The 20,683-nt window shown below is 41.6% G+C and overlaps 1 protein-coding gene across 9 annotated transcripts in view; it reads right to left on the minus strand.

The window, feature by feature from the left end:
- Positions 1-20,683, minus strand: part of RYR2 (ryanodine receptor 2) — a 458,147-nt gene that overhangs the window by 205,554 nt on the left and 231,910 nt on the right. For 6 of the 9 annotated variants that reach the window (XM_077345348.1, XM_077345339.1, XM_077345331.1 and 3 more), the window contains exons 26-28: positions 19,981-20,140; positions 12,811-12,906; positions 1,378-1,525 (exon numbers count right to left, since the gene is read on the minus strand). In XM_077345348.1, coding sequence (XP_077201463.1) covers positions 1,378-1,525; positions 12,811-12,906; positions 19,981-20,140 — 404 coding nt within the window. The remainder of the gene's footprint in view (positions 1-1,377; positions 1,526-12,810; positions 12,907-19,980; positions 20,141-20,683) is intronic. The other 3 variants (XM_077345372.1, XM_077345367.1, XM_077345356.1) reach the window with 1 other exon arrangement.

Here is a 20,683-nt window from a genome sequence, read left to right on the forward strand (position 1 = left end):
CCAGCGCAGGGAAGCTGCCCCCGTGCATAAAGGGTCATTGAGTCTCAAGCTTATCTGGGGCTGACAACTGAATAACACAGTTTACGCATCTTGTGTGAGCAAGGATGTTTATATTAATTGTAGAATAGTTTTGCTAATCTGGAGAAATGCTTTAGCACTGCCTAATTAGTGATGTACCTGTGAGGTAGGCCTTTATCATATGATGTTTTGTAGAGGTGTGGTCAAGAGACCTATAAGCTGTTATTTATGTAAAAACCAATCCTGACAACCTAAGCATGTTCTACCTTTACCTTTTTGCTAGTCTGAAAAATTACTCATGCTGACCCATTATGCACAGTGGCTGATACTCTGGGCAGCCGCCACGCCGTTGCATTGGGGCAGGTGTTCCACATGTACGCACAGGGGCAGGGCTTCCCGGCAAAAGCTGATGCCCCAGGGTAGCACACGCACACATGCTGCACACCAGGGCCAGGAAGCCCGAAAGGAACGTTAACAATGGAAGCAGCTGTGGGTGAGTAGGCAGGGTCCGGGCCCCCACCACACACGACGGCGGGGGCAGGGGATGCCCCTGTTGGGTCCGCGGAGCTCACAGGGGCATGCGGTGTCTCTACAGGGACACTGTGGTTGGGGCCGAGCAGGCCAAAAGACCCAGTGCTGTCAATTATGCACAGCACCAGCCCGCCCCAGCCCCTGCCAGCACCCGTGGTATCCTGGGGACCGCGGAAGTTCCTGCGTTTCCATAATGCGAATCTTCCATGGCCCTGGGCCGGGCCATGCCTGCGCTGGCAGCGGGGGCATGAATAATCAGGGATTTTTCTTGATGCCCTGCTGCTGCCAGCATGGGCATTCTGGCCCGTGCATAATGGGTCGCTGTGTTGCATCTGGATCTGGTTTATTGGCTTTGCAAGTCAAGGTTCAAGGGAGACCTGATGGGAAGCCTCTAACAGCAACTGACTAAAGTGAGGAACACATTCGCTGTCTGTCTGTATTGTGCTAAGGGGCAGCCATCGCTGCTGCTCTTTCAAGAGCAATGCAAGAGTGTATATGGGACACCTACAATCCTGCTGTGGCTGGCTTTGCTGCTGGATGGAAGAAGCAGCCAAGCCACATGTTCCTCTTCTCCCTCAGACTCCCACCAGCCCTCATTGCCATAGCTTCAAACCCTCACATACATCTCTTTTAACACAACTTCCTCTTTATGGGCTCTGGGCAGCCCTTCCCAGCAACAGTTTTGTAAAGCTCATTTTATTTTTTCGTGCAACGGTTTTGTTGCTAATTTTTAATAATTTCATAAACAATTTATATACCACATACATAACAGGAGACATTTGTGCTAGTGGTTTCAGTTTTATATAGTAACAAAAAAAAGTTGAATACCATGATCTTGATCAGGAGCCTCAAGGTTATAACCATAGCCAATGAGTGTACGAACTGCCTCTCGGAGACTATCTTTGTTTGATTTCTTAGTGCGATCATCTAGAAGTGCATAGGGGACAAGGCGAGGGTTTCGGCGGTTCTTCACATCCTGCAGAAAAGTAAGAAATGTGAATCAATCCAAGTTTAAAGACCAAATTTTCCAATTTATAAGAGGAATTAAAAGAATAATAGCAATACCTGAAGAAATTCTATCATTAATTACTATGATAAATATCAAATTTATAGTATACTATCTTTGTAAGAATGACTAAAGAATAACTGTATTATACTCATAAATGCTTCTACAAGATATTTAATGAACTTAAGATAATCAAAAGAATTAACAGACTGAGCACATGTGGAATAAAACACGGAACAGTTAAAGTGCCTACTTGGTGGAGGCGATGATAAAGGCACAGATCTCCACCATTAATGTATCTGTGGATCACCATGTAGTGGAACTTTTCTGCATGAAGAGGCTGCTTCTTCTTTTTAGCAAAACATTACATGGCAATTTTTTTCAATATGGTTTGGAAACTGCAATTGGTGCAAAATGTCATGACTGCATGGTCAACTGATTCTAGCTATACATATCATGTGATATCACTGCTAGAAAAACATACATAGACTTCATTTTCAGGCCCAATTCAGCATGGTTTAAAATATTTAAGACCCTAAATGATATCATATATCAGGATATCTAAAAGCCTGTCTTTTTCCATATGTTCCTACGCATCTGTTGAGATTATCTTTTAAAGTCCAGCTCAGTCACTTTCAGAAATTAGCCACAGCTGGACTAAGAGGGCCTTTTCAGCCATGTCACCTCAATTCTCTGCCATGTGATGCTTGATTTTAAATTGCCATTTTAATGGATCTTGCTGCTTTTATTGGCTACACTGTTTGTCACTGAATTCCTTTTGAGCTTGTTCTTACCTTTAACATGTAAGCAATCTGGGATCCGGTTACCCACAGACTAGTTGTTCCCATTTGAGCTAGCTTGACAATTTAGACCAGCATCAGAGGACTGTGCTTTGTGTTCCCCTGCCCTCAGAAGTGGGGTGAGTTGCCGCTGAAGACAGCCCTTCTCTGTTGTAGCACCTCAACTTTGGAACACTTTTCTTTTTACACCTAGCCTTATGAGTTTTCACTGCCATTTCAAAATGTTTCTTTTCCCCTCAGGCCTAAAAAAATCCTCTTTTTATGGATATAAAAATGTATTTTATGGATACATTTGTGCTGCTTGAAGATTGCTGACATATAAAATTATATTAAATAAATGTATTCAGGATCAGATATCTGAAGGCAAATACATGTGTATCTTACCAAGCACAAAGGGGATGCATGAGTATTAAATGCAGTTTTCCTTTTCAAAACCTTCATTTCCTTTCATCCACTCAAGTAAGGATCAATTGTCTCTTCTTACCAGTTTATGTACACTATTCAGAATCATTGTACTTTCATAATGCAACAGTAATTAGGAGCGGTCTACAACAAGTAGAATGTTTACTCTTTTGAGTGGTCCTTCCTTTCATCTGTACTCTCTATTATTAAGTAAAACAGTGTTGCACTTACCTCTAACACTTATTCATTGAGTTGTCTTCTGTACAGGCACACTTTGGGATTGCACTTGCACAGGCCAACCACTGGAGGATTCCCTCCCAGCTTTAACCTTTTCCGTTATCTAAAGCTGAATGAGAGAGCCCCTCCCCAGGGTCAAAGGCATGTTTTCCTGCCCAGACAGTTGCATGGTCCTGGGAGGGGAGCTCCTTCCATCCTCAGTTCTGCAGTTGCCAAGAGCCAGTTAACTAAAGAGAAAGAGCTCATAGCAGGGAAGGAGGGAGGGAATATGCATCTGCACAGAAGATAATGCAATAAACAAGTTATAGGTAATTGCAACACTGTTCTCATCTTTGGTCTTCTGTGCAGTCCCACATTGGAAGACTGAAAAGCTATTTATACAGAGGTAGGTGTGATTCTCTCCTACTGGAAGCCAGAGTGCAGGGCAGTCTTTCCCTCCAAAGCTCCTTTCTAGTGTCAACATTTAACACATGCTTCACAAAAGTCTCCAAGGATAACTACGTTGCAGCACATTTCTATCAGTGGTGTGCCACATGAGAATGCAAATGACACAGCCTGTGCCCTAGTCATATGAGCTTGAACTGACCATGTGTATGCCATCCCATGATATCCTGTGAAAGGTGAAACAGTCACAACTTTAGGTTAAAAACTCAATTTTGGTCTTAGAACTACCTTTTCAAAGTGGGGCTATATAAATTGGTGGTCCACCAGAAGAGCCTTCAACTTCTCCACCCTTCTAGCTGATGTAATAGCTACCAGAAAGAGAACTTTTACTAATATCACTTCCAGCAAGGAGGTAGCCATTGGCTCAAATGGAACTGCAATAAACTGGATTGGGAGGAGGAGGAAGAGGAAGAGGGAGAGGGAGAGTTGGTTCTTATATGCTGTTTTTCTCTACCCAAAGGAGTCTCAAAGCAGCTTACCTTCCCTTTCCTCTTCCTACAACAGACACCCTGTGATGTAGGTGAGGCTGAGAGAGCCCTGATATTACTGCTCAATCAGAACAGCTTTATCAGTGTCGTGGCAAAGGTGGAGAAGGAGTGGAGAATCAAACCTGGCCCACCAGATTAGAAGTCAGCACTCCTAACCACTGCACCAAGCTGGCTCAACCAGTTGAGAACTATGGATGGTGAAGGAGGGAACCCATTAGCTAGGCCCTTGAGGAATAACTGTGAAGATTTGTGAGAAAACAGGTTTTTCATATCCACTAGCACATGTGACATCACCTTGCCAACAAAAGTGAATCTGGTCAAGGCTATAGTCTTCCCAGTTGCAATATATGGCTGTGAAAGTTGGACAGAAGCAGAGCGTCAAAGAATTGAGGCTTTTGAACTCTGGTGCTGGAGAAGACTCTTGCGAGTCCCTTGGACTGCAAGGCGAACAAACCAGTCAGTTTTAGAGGAGATCAGCCTAGACTGCTCTTTAGAAGGCCAGATCCTGAAGATGAAACTCAAATACTTTGGCCACCTTATGAGAAGGAAGGACTCCCTGGAGAAGAGCCTAATGCTGGGAGCGATTGAGGGCAAAAGAAGAAGGGGATGACAGAGAATGAGGTGGCTGGATGGAGTCACTGAAGCAGTTTGTGCAAACTTAAATGAACTTCGAGGAATGGTAGAGGACAGGAAGGCCTGGAGGATCATTGTCCATGGGGTTGCAATGGGTCGGACACGACTTCGCACCTAACAATAACAAAGCACATTTGAAGAGTTCAAATTGGAGAGTGCCAGAGAGCCAAGTATCCCTTGTCATAGTCTGTCTCTTTATGTTTTACTTTCACCCTGGCCCTCAGGGGTGGTCTGGAAGCAGAGCAAGATTGTCTGGATAATGCTGACCCATGTCTGACTGGAAGCAACCTTGGAGCCAATGGCACAAATACCATTGACGAGGTACACAATAGTTGATTGGTTAAAGCAGGGGTAGTCAAACTGCGGCCCTCCAGATGTCCATGGACTACAATTCCCAGGAGCCCCCTGCCAGCGAATGCTGGCAGGGGGCTCCTGGGAATTGTAGTCCATGGACATCTGGAGGGCCGCAGTTTGACTACCCCTGGGTTAAAGCATGAGTTTTGCTCTTGAAAGTATTTTGTCACTCTACCAAAATAGAAGACTTCATAGCTGAGTTTTCAGGACATGAAAGAGCTTTCTCCCACAGGTTAGTTTTAAGTCGAGCTACACTATCAGACCTCACCTTAGTTGTAAACTGAAGACAGAAATCACAGCTGACTGTAATGGGAATGTTTTTAATGTTTTCTGCAATATCAGAAAGACAAAGGTAGATAAGCTGGAAAAACACGTCTTTGCCAAATGGTAGCAGAAAAGAACCGAGGGAGGGAAGGGTGCCCCTCCCAGGAGCATGTGATTGTTTGGTGCAAAACATCTTTGATTCCAGGGCGGGGCTTCCACCTTCAGCTTTACATAAGGAAAGAGGCAAAAACTAGGAAGGAATCCTCTGGTGGTTGGCCTGCCTAGAAGACCAAGGATAATTGTAAGTATTGTCCTGATAAGATGGGCCTTCCAGTTTCTTTTCATAGTAACTTCCTCCTCCCCATACTGAATCCTTCTATTGTTTCTGGCTTTAGAGTTCTCTGTCTCTTATTCTTGGTCTACATCAGCGTTTCTCAGCTTTTTTACCATTGAGAACCCTTGAAACATACTTCAAGCTTTGAGAAATCCCAGAAGTTGTGCAAACATGCAGAATACAATTGGGAAGCATAGCTATAAACATGCCCACCCAGGGCTCCTTCCCTTCCCAGCCCCTCCAAGCCCATCATTGGCCATTTTGGAGGTGAGGTAGGTCAACATGGTGGTATATGGTCATATCACCCGATAAAGGTTTAACAGATTTAAAAATAAAATAAAAATTAATTAACTCTCATCCATTTGTGAAACCTTTCTAGGACCATCAAGAAACCCCAGGGTTTCACAAAATGTACCAAGCAAGTGTGGCCTGTGTGCAAATTATGATGAAAATTACTTGCAAATGCCACACAACTGATGTCCAATTGTCTATCTTTTTGGTACCTTTCTCTGAGGGTAGTAAGTGATCAAACTACCCTAATATTTGTGCTGGGTATGAGCCTGTGAACACAATAGTAACTGCATGGAACTCTTGATTAGCAGTTTTCACTGCTATAGAATCATAGCTATCTCATAGGCTCTCATAAGCATCCTATTTGAGAAAATTTTAGTATCATAACTGTCCTCTGACATTAACTTCCTTTTTAATATCACTTATAACATAATCATCCCTAACAATTAAAATATTTAAACAAAAGCATAGGATAATACAACGGTAATAGTTGGGATAGCAGATTTTATAGGTAAAGGTAAAGGTAAAGGTATCCCCTGTGCAAGCACCGAGTCATGTCTGACCCTTGGGGTGACGCCCTCTAGCGTTTTCATGGCAGACTCAATACGGGGTGGTTTGCCAGTGCCTTCCCCAGTCATGACCGTTTACCCCCCAGCAAGCTGGGTACTCATTTTACCGACCTCGGAAGGATGGAAGGCTGAGTCAACCTTGAGCCGGCTGCTGGGATTGAACTCCCAGCCTTATGGGCAAAGCTTTCAGACAGCTGCCTTACCACTCTGCGCCACAAGAGGCTCTATGATTTTATAGGAGATTCAAACAATTAAGGAACATAATCACAGGAAGAACTTATAAAAATGCTTTAACTTTATCCAATGTTTTCCTTTAGGTAAATAAAAAAATTCCATTGAAGGAAGAAGTCCTTCGGTCAGAGAAAGACTCTAAAGGAGAATTAGAATTAAAACATAAACAAAGAAGACTGAAGATCTCTGTTCATTTATAAAAAGCAAACAGAAAACATGTGTGACCATGGCTGGGATTAAAGTCTTGTGCAGAAGGTCATTACAATTGTCCCCAGGGTTGGCTTATCCATGTAGTACATGTGCTAGAGGTACTACCAGGGACTCCCTGATGGATCAGGGCTATAGTCTCTCTCCTCCCCACTTTCCCCTCAACCTTTTATGCCATGAGAATGTTAAGATTGCAGCATCTAAGTGCCAGGGCAGGAAGGAAGGTGGCTACATTGAGCAGGCAAAATCCTAAAAAACATGATGCTAAGAAACCCAGAAGGAACCAAGAATGTGTCTGTCCACACACCCTCTCTGCACTGCAGCAGGGAGAAGAATCCTGTTTTGTACTCCTCCATCCAAACCTGGTCCCTTTATCACCCACTACTGCTGCTGCTGCTTCCTCCATGACCTGTGCTCAGATTGCCTCCACTGCCTCCCCCTTCCACTGCCCTGTCCTTTTTTGCTCCTTTCAACACATGGGATTTTTTTGAAAAGTAAGCTTGGTTGCTGGAGCTTTTTAAGGACACCCTTTGCCACTATGGGGACAAAGTGACATTCCTTTCCACTGGGGGGAGGGGGGGCTCTGCTCCCAGTATGGCTGCTCCCACTGCAGTTGTGCTCTGCTAGGGCCCTGCATATCCTTAAATCAGTTCTGCTTCACCTTCTACCAACAGTTTCTCTAAGGCCCATTATGCACGGTGTCAGGGTCCGCAGGGTCTTGGCCACGCTTCGGGTCCACCACGTTGTTCGGTGAGGGAGACCCGGGACTAGAAGGCTTTATCTGTAGGAAACAGCGTCTCAGAACGGAGTCGGTACTCTCTCTCCCGCTCCTGGGTTCAGGGTAGTTCCTTCACTACACCTCCAACCCCGTCTCCTCATTGACGCTTCCTTAAGTAGCCTCTCTAGCCCCTGTCTCCACCCTCCGGGCTTCTCAGGCGGACCTCGCCCTTCCGGGACTCTGCGTCTCTCTGCCACCGCCCCGCCCTGGGTTTCTCCCTTGCTCTCCCCGCTTGTACTGACTGCTCCCGTGCTACCGTTTCCCCCACCCCTGGTGAACTGATTCCCCACATCACTTTATGTAAGTTTCGTATCCAAAGAGGGTCTGTCGGGATCTCTTCCTCTGTATCTTCCTTTCTTAGGTTTCCGCTCCTGTCCGCATGCTCCTTCTCCGGACCCCCCGCGCTGCCCAAACTAGTCGTTCTCGACACACAGAGTGGAAGGTCTGCATTCGGGGTGGAATGGCGGCGGCTAAAATCACCAATTATGCACGCTTCAGGCGGCAACCGGGTGCAGAGTTAACGTATGCCACCGAAAAAGCCGCATTAGTGAGATGCAGAAGAAAGTGGAGCTTCCTGGGACCAGGGCACAACGAGAAGCAGCTCCGGAATAGCTGCGTGCATAATCGGATACTCTGGGTTTTGCTGCCGTTGTGTTCCGTCCCGTGCGTAAGCGGTTTGCTTCGCATTCTCCATACTGCCGTTTCAGCAGCCGTGCATAATAGGCCAATGTGAAGCAATCTGAAGTATAATTAGCACTTTAACTGGGGTGGGGGGTGGGGGGGAATGAGATTGAACCTGGTAAAAATTCATCTTTTTTCTCTGTGAAGTATTTATAAGAGTATTGGGAGGGAGCTTGTTTTGATTAGCCAAAATACGAGGGGGTTAAATGGTCAAACCCCTCTCCCTTCCAATGTGGCCATGATCTCAAGAAGGATTGTGCTGGCCTGAAATTTAATTTGTACAGATTAACAGTGATCTGTAATTTTGTCATGTCTATTCTGGCTAGTTGACATGTTAAACCAAACTAATCACTTCAGGTAAGTAATACTTATTGCTGTGCCATCACACCATCATAAGACTTTGTATTGTATCAGCATAGCAGGATTGTTACAGCAGCAGTGCAAGAAGATATGGCCATGTGAGCACTAAGTATGATTTGTGTTATTTTATTTCTTCTGTTTACAAATATTTCCCTTGAACATACTTATAAAGGGATGCCACACACTCAATTATGAAACAGACTAGAACTAAAGCCCATTTTATCCAGGAATAAAATGGGCGCTAGCGACCACTGGCCGGGGAAGCCCTCGCAGGGTGAAGGCTTCATGGGGCCTGAGTCTGCGTAGGCAGGGGTCCTGGAGGTGGGGCATTGTCCAAGGGCTGTGGAGAGGCTCGCCACGTGGCAGACGTAGAGAGGCTGTTGTGGGGGCGGGGAGAAGATCGCTGGGCAGGCGGGAAGGCCGTTGTTGGGGCGGGAGAAGGGCGCGTGGTCCTCTTGCGAGCTTACTGGAACTCCGGGGCTCGACTGAATGGCAGGGAGGCAGAGCAGCTGAGGCTGGGGGGCGGGGCAAGATGCGGGGCTGAGTCGGCACAGCGGCGAGGTCCAGGAAGCATGCGCAGAAGTCCGCGCATGTCCGTTGGAGTCCTGCGGCTTGGGGGAGGCGGTGCCGGCCACGCTGGCCAGGCGAGGCGCGCCGCAGCCTAGGCGAGTGGCAATGCGGCCTAGGCGCGGCGCTGCGGTCTGGCCGCAGCAGCACGGCCTGGCAGTGGCCTGGCAGCAGCGGCGCAACAAGCAGCAAAAAGGGCAAGGGAAGTGGAGGCCAGCGTGCAGGTAAGGCAGGGCGCAGCAACGGACGTGGGAAAGGGACGGTCGGGGTGGGGTGGGAAGGGGCGGGAGGGCGGCAGTTAGAGAGGGGGCTGGCGTGCGTCGGGTTGTCGTGGGGGGAGCGGAAAGGGCTGGGGGGGATCGAGAGGGGTAGCCGGGGGTTGGTGGGTGAGTGCGGGTGTGTGTGTTGGGGTGGGGTGGGAAGCAGCGGCGGCATGGCAGAATCCAGGGGGGGGTCAGTTGTGGGTAGTGGACTGGTGAGTTTGGCAGGTGGCGGGCAACGGGGAGGGGGGAGGGGTGTCGCGGCGAGTGCAGGAGTCATCAGAGGGCAGTCTCTGGCTGGCAGGGACATCGTTTCCCCGGAGGCCAGTGGCGTGGGGCCAGGGTCCTCCCCAGCAGCCATCCAGCAAGGATGGCGGCTCAGGAGCACTGAAGAGTTGGAGGCGCGGCATCTGGGAGATGCGCCAAATAGCTAATAGCTTCGCAGCTTCTGATTCGCTCCTCAGAGTTTTTATCCCAGACAGGGCCCGCCTTAACTCCTCCCCACTTGCCCTTACTCCTTTATTCCTCCTGCTCCTCTGGAGCAGCCGGTTTAAAGATGACTTCAAATGTAGATGTCATTTTGAAAATTAGCAATGCAATATATGTTAGCCCAAGTACCAAACTATTATAATACCATTTGGGAACTGTTTATTGTTTTCTACAGCTGTATTTGTACTTTAATGTGAAATGAAAATACTAAGAAGGTAAGAAAACCAGGACTTTTCCATTTAATTTTCATTCATGTAATATATACTTATTTGTTTTCCAGGCAATACAGCAATAAATGTATTTATTTCTACTAATGAATTTCCGAAAGGGTCACTAGATTTGGTAGATCTGAAATTGCTCCTAATGATGATGTACCCCCTGCTCCTAAAGAATGTGTAAATTGCTCTAAAAGATAACCTGGACCCCTTTCAGTGAAGCTTTATGACAGACTCCGCTTTAGTGGCACTGGTAGATGATCAATGGATAAATAGAATCTTTTGCAAAGTTTGAAATTTTTCTTCTTGTTGTCCAGTATTCAAAAGACCCTGAACAAATAAGAGGTGATGTTTTCTTGGTAAGCTGACTGTGTTGAATTGGATAATTATCAAACAAACTGCAACTATTATTAAAGGACAAGTTAATAGCTTGTTATTATGTGATCTATCCTGGGCTCTGACACTTGGGACAGGGTACATAAATGCCTTAAATAAAGAAGTTTTCATTTTTCAGAGAGAAAATAGCCCTCACCAGCCAAACAATATTTTAAAGTCCAAGCCAGTGAACCAGAGGATTGGTACATATTTCAGAGACTAAGTACCCATTCTACTTGCACTAATGCAAAGATCTGCACCAGTAGTTCAAAGCTTTAGAGACTATTTTACAGCGCATGCTACAGTCTCCTGCAACTGGATTGTCATTAAAGCACTACACAAGGGAATTTTCCTTGGTGCTTTTATTGGTCTCACATGAAAAAGGGTACAAGTATAGTTTATTAGGGAAATCAACTGTCACAGCAACCCATTATCAGTGTCAAGACACCTACCAGAGTCTACACAGACAGGATTCACAAACTAATACTTTTATTTCAGATAAAGAGTTGTAAATTAGTGGGGAAAGCTTCAACATGTACTTCCACCAGGCATTTGGCTAAGGCCAGGCATAATCAACAACATTGCAGGGCCCCTGCCCGCCCTAGAAATCCACCAAGACTCCTGGACCTGTTTGTATTACTATTGTTTAATGTTATACTGTTACCTTGTTATCAGTCAATAATACTTATGTTATAGTTATTATATGTATGATTCCATGTATAGTTTTCAGTTCTATGTAAACCGGCCTGAGCCTTCAGGGAGGGCGATAGATAGATAGATAGATAGATAGATAGATAGATAGATAGATAGATAGATAGATAGATAGATAGATAGATAGATAGATAGATAGATAGATAGATAGATAGATAGATAGATAGATAGATAGATAGATAGATAGATAGATAGATAGATAGATAGATAGATAGACAGACAGACAGACAGACAGACAGACAGACAGACAGACAGACAGACAGACAGACAGACAGACAGACAGACAGACAGACAGACAGACAGACAGACAGACAGACAGACAGACAGACATGTACTGGATACGTCTTCTGTGTGAGATCTGTTTTTGTGTGGTGGTTTTTAGGGCTTCAGAGCTGCCTAGCAAAATGGGAGCAAACTGCACTGGAATGGACCTGGAAAGCATGGTTAACTTTCCCCTCTGTACTACTTTCCCTAGTGAAAACATCACCCACTCACCTGCTATTAGTCAGTCAGTCAGTCACCTTTAATTAACAGGCAGTCTTAGGAGTTCAATGTAGATGAGAGAGGGACAGAAAGGTCCCCAACCCTCCTTTACCCAGTACCAGTGGACTTTCCCAATTGGAGGTTCTAGGAAAGCTTCTTTGAAGCTTCAAAAATTAGAAGATCCAGCGACTGATCTCTTGAACAATATGTACTTTGGCCATCAATCTCACTTTCTTTGCAGCACTCAAACTGCCATTCTCAATTTTCTATTTTAGCACTTCACAACAACATAAAATATAAATACATAGAAGTACTATAGTATTATTTTATACATATAATTGCTACAGTATTATTTTTAATATATGAGAAAAATAAATGGTAGATACTTTTCTTTACACTGATATTCAAAGACATGGAAATAAAATTCCTATCTAGGAACCTGGATAAATTACATTTGCCTGTTTTTTAAAAAGCCAGAATAAGTAGAGTACATGATCTAGTCATCCAATACTATGCTTTAGAGTTGTATGTTGTAATGTGTTTGATTTCATAACTTAGGATACAGATGGATTTTGAAACTATTAGTAAAGTTAATAAAAAACTTAGAATGTTGATAATCACTAAATATAACAAAAAACCTTTCTGTTACAATATCCTTGAGCATGTCTCATCAGTTTACCATGGATATTTTGGTTTTCACTTACAGTTAGGGCTGCCAATCTCCAGGCAGTGGCTGGAGATTTCCCACTATTACAACTGATCTCCAAGCTACAAATATCAGTTCACCTGGAGAAAATAGCCATAGGTGGATGACTGAAGTCCATCTACTTTTCAAGCCCCACCTTCCTCAGTATCCAGCCTCAAAATCTCCAGGTGTTTCTCAACCAGGAGCTGGCGACCTTACTTACAGTTGTATAATCTTATAAAGCCTACTCAAGTCAAAATGGGTAAAAATGTGAAAGAAAAATACCCTTCCTTAAAGGGACACTGTCAAGTATCTTCATGACGCTCAGAATTTATTTTGTCTTTACCATGGCAAACCAATGCACTTTAGAAATCTGTGCCTTACTTACAGTACTTACTTGTTTGTGATCCCTGTCATCAATGATGTCAGCACAGTTCTGTGAAGAGGACATACTAAATAACGTGTGGTCCTTCTGCTGGCTGGCTGGCTGGCTCTGCAGCAGCAGAATAAAAATACTGTGTACAGTAATGCATAAACAGTGACTATTGCACTTGAAAGTTTTCTTGGGAAGCAGTGGTGGATTCCAGCAGAGAAAATGAAAACATTCTGATGGATGATAGATTCTACTAGTAAAGATTAGTAATATTTAAGGCATAAACTACTTGACAGTATCCCTTTAATCTGTAATGATTTTGAGACACAGAAAAGAAATGTAGAAATGACTCATTAAAGCATCTAGTGCCTCATTCAATGAGACCATGTTTGTTTCCATGGCTGATGAAGATTAGAACTCTGCAAGAGACACAGAGCTGCTGCTGCCACTGTGGCTTTCTCCTTCTTTCTTGTAACTTCTTAATTAACTGTCTTGATATCATTGGTTGTCAATGGCAAGAGTAGAGCCAGGACAATTTGAAGATGTTACATAACACCATGTGTTGTGTTGAATCAGACATTATAAGGGAGGAGGAAGGCAAAGACATGGACCTGTCAGCGTCCACCCTAAATGTCTTCAGTACACAATACTTTCATTATAGGACTTATCTGCTCTGCCACTAAAGCACCTTAAGCCACCATACTACTGTAACATCTCACAGCAATAACCCAAGGATGACAAATGTAACCACTGATATACTCCACTGGGGAAGCTAAGCAGAAGAATTATTAGTTCACTTTTTTATAGGCAGCAATATAATGTTTAGGTATGAACTAAATCATAGGCAATTTTTGATTCTGTTGCTCTTCTTGATGCCTGAATTGTATTTTTTTATTTTATCTAATGTAGAAGTTAAGAATTTTTCTAGCAATTTTAATTACACTTGCAGCTAAATGAGAAACAGATTCTATAAAGTAATGTATGGCTAATATTGCAAAACAGAAGAATGTTGCTAGAAAGGGGTTAGCTGGTAAACTTTATATATGAAGCAGTAGTACAATGAAGGTGGATATCAGTGCAAAAATCAACATGTATGACAAAAGGAAATATATGTCTACAACATCTTAATAAACGAAAATAAAATGAAAAGCCTATTGAATGCTTCGTAAGAGGACAGCTTGGTTCACTAAAAGATAACATGGAATATGAGTTCTAAATATAGCACATGGACTCTAAAATGATATGATTTATAAGAGATGCATATTGGTTTACCTTATTAAACTGATGTGAATAAAAAGGTAATTATATATATGTATGCATATGCGTGTGTGTGTATGTATATATATATATATATATATATATATATATATATGCATGCATGCATGCATGCATACATACACACATATATATGAGCCTCTTGTGGCACAGGATGGTAAGGCAGCTAACATGCTCCCTGAAGCTCTGACCATGAGGCTGGGAGTTCGATCCCAGACTCAGAAGAAAAAAGGAAATCACGAGGCACAATGATACAGTAGTCTTCTCTATGTTTATAAGTGAAAAGGTTATAACATAAAATCTAAATGGTCAAACATAAAGAGTCAACCAAAACGGGATCTTAGGTTAAGTGACCCACTTTCTGTTCATTATGAAATCCCCAGATGATTATGAGCATTTTGCCAATGTGATATTACAACTACTACTATGACAATATATTGGAAGAGCAACCACTGATGAAGATAAAATAGAAAGCGGGTCACTTAACCTAGGATCCCGTTTTGATTGACTCTTTATGTTTGACCATTTAGACTTTCTGTTATAACCTTTTCACTTATAAACATAGAGGAGACTACTGTATCATTGTGCCTCGTGATTTCCTTTTTTTCTTCTGAGTCCACATTGAGGAATCCATGGTTCTATACTTGATTGGGAGTTCGATCCCAGCAGCCAGCTCAAGGTTGACTCAGCCTTCCATCCTTCCGAGGTCGGTAAAATGAGTACCCACCTTGCTGGGGGGTAAAATGGTAATTATTGGGGAAGGCACTGGCAAACCACCCTGTATTGAGTCTGCCAAGAAAACGCTAGGGGGTGTCACTGCAAGGGTCAGACATGACTCGGTGCTTGCACAGGGGATACCTTTACATACATATATGTGTATGTGTATGTGTTTGTGTGTATGGAAAATCTGTATAAAAGGTTAAATAGTAGAAATGTCTAGGGATGGGCAGAATCTGGGTTTGGGGTGTTCCTGAACCAAATCAGTGAACCCATATGACCCAGAAACCCCAAAATAAACAGGTCAAGTTCAGACAAATCTGTTTCACTTCTGTTCACTCAGAAGCAGGGGGAAGTGAAACAAGAGTGCTGAAATGAAAGCCAAGTGGAGGGTTAAAATCCTGGCAGTCATTTAAAACCTCCATTTCACTCCCCCCTCCAAATGCATGGAAGCAAAATGCAGGGTTCATATAGCCTGAACCCTGAACTCAACTGGAGAAAAGTCTGGGAAATGTTTGGGGGGCATACATCTTCCAAAACTTGTTTCAGGTGGTCATGAACCAGTGAAATCCATGACAGATTTAAGGTCATGAAAAAGTTTGCGCCCATCCCTAAACCCATTTCAGGCCAACAATGCCCTAATGCAGAGTAGAGAAATTTTTCCTCCAGCTACTGGAGGGAAGAAAAGCAGCAAGCTGGGAAACATGATATGGAGTTACTGAAAGCAATGACAGTTTTATCCAATCAAAAAATAGTTCAAGGTTCCAGAATTTTCCTGGACTTGTCCACAGATCCAAAGATCCTTAAATATAGTTAAAATGGCATCTACTCAGCTCTATAAGCTACAATTTGTTTTCAGAACTCAGGCAAAAAAAAAAAAAGACATGCAGGAAAAGTACATTTTATGTCCAAAAGCTTTTTTTAAATTACATCAATTTAAAACGCTAATAAAAATAAGTTTGTTTTAAAAACTTTTCTTCAAGTTTACTTGCAATTGCTCACTCTGTTCTAAATCTAGCTGATAGGAATTTGGCCAAAGTACAAAATACCTCTAATTATTTTAAAATGTGCTAGTAAATGAAAAATGAAATGCAAAATGAAACACTAAGACAGAACATTGATCAATAATTTTTAACAATTAACATCTTCAGTACAACTATTTCATAAATTTGACTAGTTAGGCTTACGCATATGTGAAGGCTCACCAGATTTTATAGCTGTTATGAATAGTAATGTGAATTCCTGAAAAATGTGAAGCCTGCCTCAAACTACATGTAGCAAATTGTTCTCTTGAAACTAAAAAGCCAACATTACTAGATGAGATTTCAAATTAGATAAATTAAAAATGTATTTAGCAAATATTCCCAATTTTCTCATAACTGAGGGAAAAATTATTCCAATATCTCCCCACTCCTGGAGGACAGGGCTATTAGTCATGGTAACTAAACGTAACCTCCACATTTGGAAGCCTTAATCTCAAAATAATAATGCCAACTCTGCGGAGCCATTCCACCTTGGCTGCATCCATTGGGATGCACAAATCCAGAGCGGACTAGGTCCGCCACTGAAATGTGTCCCCCATTGAGACACAGAAAGCAGCAGAACATGCAGCTCTGTTGCAACGCATCAGTGGTGGCCCAAAGTGGTGAGATGAAAATAACAGTACAAAGGAAACATCTGCAGAATTATTTTTATATTTGTGTTAAAGAGAAACTTAATATTAGAGCCAGTCCATTTTTTTAAAACTGCCATCAATAGTTAGACAGGCAGCAGAACTTCTGGAATTTCAAGTACAAAAGAAATCCTTTGGAAAGAAAGGTTAAGGATACCAATATACTTCCTATGTTATTAGGTAAATATTTAGTACTGTTCTGTGGCCATGTACTGAGATGAAACTTTTATTGATGGGTTGAACTTGTGTGACAAAATCTGTAAAAATAAAAGTATATTAGGTCAGCTCTTTCAAGAACTGAAGGTGACCACTATATTCTATTATAGCAGATTTTGGAACTGTATCTTCCCCATTGGATTTCTGTTAAAACAGATACTTGTTGGCAATCTGATCAGCAATTTCATTCCGACATCAAAGCTGATTGGGAACATTAGAGAATTTTTTCTTTAAATTCCTTATGATGCACATATTGGAGATCCCAGGTAAAGCATACTAGTTTGTGGCAAAACAGATACAATCAACCAAAAAAGGATAATATCCTGAAACTCCTTAAAAATTACTACCATTGTATGCTTCAATGCATTTGTTTAAATTTCTGAATATTTTGCATAGTTAATTTTGAAGGGTCTTCTGCTATCATGCTATTTTTATATTGAAACTTATGGGCTGATTTTTCCTAACATTCTTGGTTCTTAGATTTTTAGAAACTGATGCTTGTAATTTTCCTTTTTTTCTGTTGAAACTATGGATATCCTGGAAAATGGTGAGGAGCTTCTTTCCTTAATACTTGGGTTTTCCTACGCTTTGCCATGGGTGTCTCTCTTGGAAACTGGATGGGGGTCTTAGCTGGAGAACTAGAAAGGCCCAGACCTCATCACTGGCATCATAGAGAAAATGATGTACTCATACCAGCAACTTCCAAGTAATACTCTGGTGCTTGGGCAAAAACTCTAAGGGGAAAACCAACTTCTATCATAGAGTTTTTGCCCAAATACCAGAGCCTCATTTGGATGTCACTAGTGTGATGATAACACTTCCTGTGTGATGCCAGCAACAAGACCCGGGCCTTTCTCTTTCTCTAGGTAAGTCCTCTTGCCAGACAGCTGATCGACAGTTGGGGGCGGGGCCTGCTGACTGGGAACTCTCCGCCTCCACCATTGGGTTTGGAAAGCCTAATTTTCCTCCTTGAAGTTCCTGAAATCCAACAGAAAATTATCAGAGTAAAACTGAAGGATTAAAGATGTCAGAAATCAAAACCGGAGTAGAGCTGGAGAAATCCAGAATACTAACAATAGTGAAACAGGCAGCAGAAGCAAATAGAAAGTTCACAGATTATATGAGTATATACCTAGTTTAATCAAAAAGATGTGATACTTGACAACTTGGTACTAAACTTCAAGTAAAATGATGAAAACTGCAAGCTTTGCATTCTAACTGAAAAATCAATTCTTCTAGTGCATTGCAGTGTATCCCTATCTATTAGGAAATTAAAAGTTTTTTTTCACTTAGAATACAAATTAATTAATGAGGCTCTCCCTTAACGGTGTTGTTGGAAACAATTGTAAATGCTGTAGGCCAACACTTCATTAAAACATAAACTATTGGATTAATGTTGTGTGTGCTTGTTCACCAGTTTGGGAGAAATTATATTCATGGTACTAAGTCTATAAAATTAATCTAATGCTAGTTTAAAATGTATTACTAAGTTTTAAAATATCTTCCTGACTTAATAGCAAACATAGTAGATTTTTCACAACCTCCTTAGGCTTGAATATACAATGTGGCCCTGGTTTGGCTCTAGTTAAAAGCAACTAGTTGCACAAAACTCAGTGGTTCTGAGAGATAATATTAAATCCCACATGCATGCAAATATTTAGAAATTCAGTGGGAACTGACTCATCAGATAGATTTCAAATGGCTCCAAAAGTCCTGCCATAACTAGCTTTTGACAGAAGTGCATGATGGAATGTCCTACAAATACATAGCATAAACATAAATATGATATAATAAACATGATACAAGTAAATCATTATAAAAATTATACTGTTCATAAAAATAAGAAAATGCATGAAGGTTTTTTGATCACCATATTGTAACACATTGACAAATTCCAAGATCTAGACAAAATGTTAATAAAAAATGATGGAGTTCGTACCCAAAAAATCCATCATTTATATTCTGTGAGCCTTAGATCCCAAACCAAAAGAAAAATATAGTGATTAATGACTGTTAAGGCAAAAGAAAAAAAAAAGCTTAATTATACTTTGAAAATGACTTGTCTGTAACATAGAGGTGATTCTATTGCAAAGGTCACATTTATCAAAACAAATTTGCCCACTGTGAAATGCTACTGTACCTTCTGGCAGCAATGAAAATGCTAATTATTATGCTATATTTTGTTAATAAGGTATATAAACTTGGCAGATATTTGTCACACATTTTGTGACTTTAGTTGTCAACACAAGGTCAGCAGGTTTGGGTTTTATTTTTGTTTCTGAGAGGGATTAACTTTGTGTTCACAGTAATCCATCATACATCACACAGATATATAAAAAATATATGTCATTCCGTTAAGACTGCACCATGTACTATACATGACAGTCATATGTCTTCAAAAATTAGTCTGCCTTGGAAGTAGGGATGTGACTGAAATGACCAAAGACGTGGAAAGGCAGTAGGTTGCTGAACTGCCACTTGTCCATCACCTTTCTCTTCAGAAAGCTTTTCTGCTAACATGTCTCAATTCTAGTAATGGAAACCAGTTGGGGGGGGGGGGGGGCTCTGAAGTAAACTCTGATCAGAGCAATGGGTGAAGAAGGGCTCATGGGCCCCTGCCTGGCACATTTTTAGAGCTTTAAATCATGCTTCCAAAGCACTTCTGATCTTTTGTATGACTGGGAAAGACTACCATAATCATATATCTAAATAATTTATTCAGCTTTAAAAGCAATTCCCTCAACCAAAGTACACTAAATGGATATAGTGATAATATTTCACACTATTTTACCCTGTGCTTTTATTCCAAGTAAATATCAACAAAAAATAAGCTTCCTGCAATTTAAATATGGCAATTTAGGAGTGTCTAATCAACACTCCTAAATCAACATCTTTCTACATATAGAACAATCCATATGTCCTATGAACTTGCAACATCTTTTGTCTTCTCTAAGTAGCTTACTAAGCACCTATATGTACTTGCTCCCAAGGAACCCACCACACTTACCCAAATCAGATCATGATACACAAACTAATTATTACAATATAGTGTCCTTGACTTCAGCTGGACTACTTGATAAAGGACTGAAGTTCAAGGTTTATCAATTAAATACAGTAGAAATATATTTAGCATTAGAAAAAGTATACAGTCAAAAAAGAAAATAGTCCAAGATCCAAATAAAAAAGTAATATTAAAGTAATAAAATAAAAAAGTAATAAAAGTAATAAGCTTTACTAACTTTAAAAATACTAATTTGAGTCCATAATATTTGCAGATATAAATGAATTTTCAGATTTTCTATTTCTGGACTTACCTGCTGGATTCCATAAGTCCAACCCTGTCTGATACGATCCCTTGCCCATACATTGTGAGCATTTTCTGCCAGTTTATCAACCATGGCTTCCTGAGAGGGTGTCAGCTTTACACAACTCAAATCCATGGGAGCAGGTTTATACCCACTAGATAATAGGTAACTAACAAATGGGAAAAACACAAAGTTGCCTTTACTTTTACGTATTTTTCTGTAAACATTTATGAAAGCAATATCAAAACTCATAACAATAATATATATTAATTAAAAAATGTTATTCACTGAACTGGAATGATATATTCATTTCAGTGTACTAGGTAGCTTCCCTGTACACCCAATAAGCAAAAATGTATGACAGTAGCATAGTTAAACATCAGTTAACACATTGCATAATGCTTCAAAGCTATCTCTTTATAACAGTAACAGACAGTGTTGTACTTATTGGTGCTATGCTGCCTGCCAATGGGTTCTCTCATATATATGTGCGTGTTTTTCACCAAAGCATCTCTTCCCAGAGACAGTCCTGGCTTTCCTCTACCTTTCCTCTATCACATTTGTGTTAGCAGTAAATATCATTCAGCAGCATGTGCCTCTACCATAAGGGAATGCTTGACTTCCTATGTTCCAACGTTTGTGATTACCCCACCCTCAGAACAGCTATTTTGTGGCTGAACCCAGATCCCATGGCAACCATTTTGTTGTAGTG

The sequence above is a fragment of the Paroedura picta genome, chromosome 1 (assembly GCF_049243985.1).
Source record: "Paroedura picta isolate Pp20150507F chromosome 1, Ppicta_v3.0, whole genome shotgun sequence".
NCBI classification, from domain to species: Eukaryota; Metazoa; Chordata; class Lepidosauria; order Squamata; family Gekkonidae; genus Paroedura; species Paroedura picta.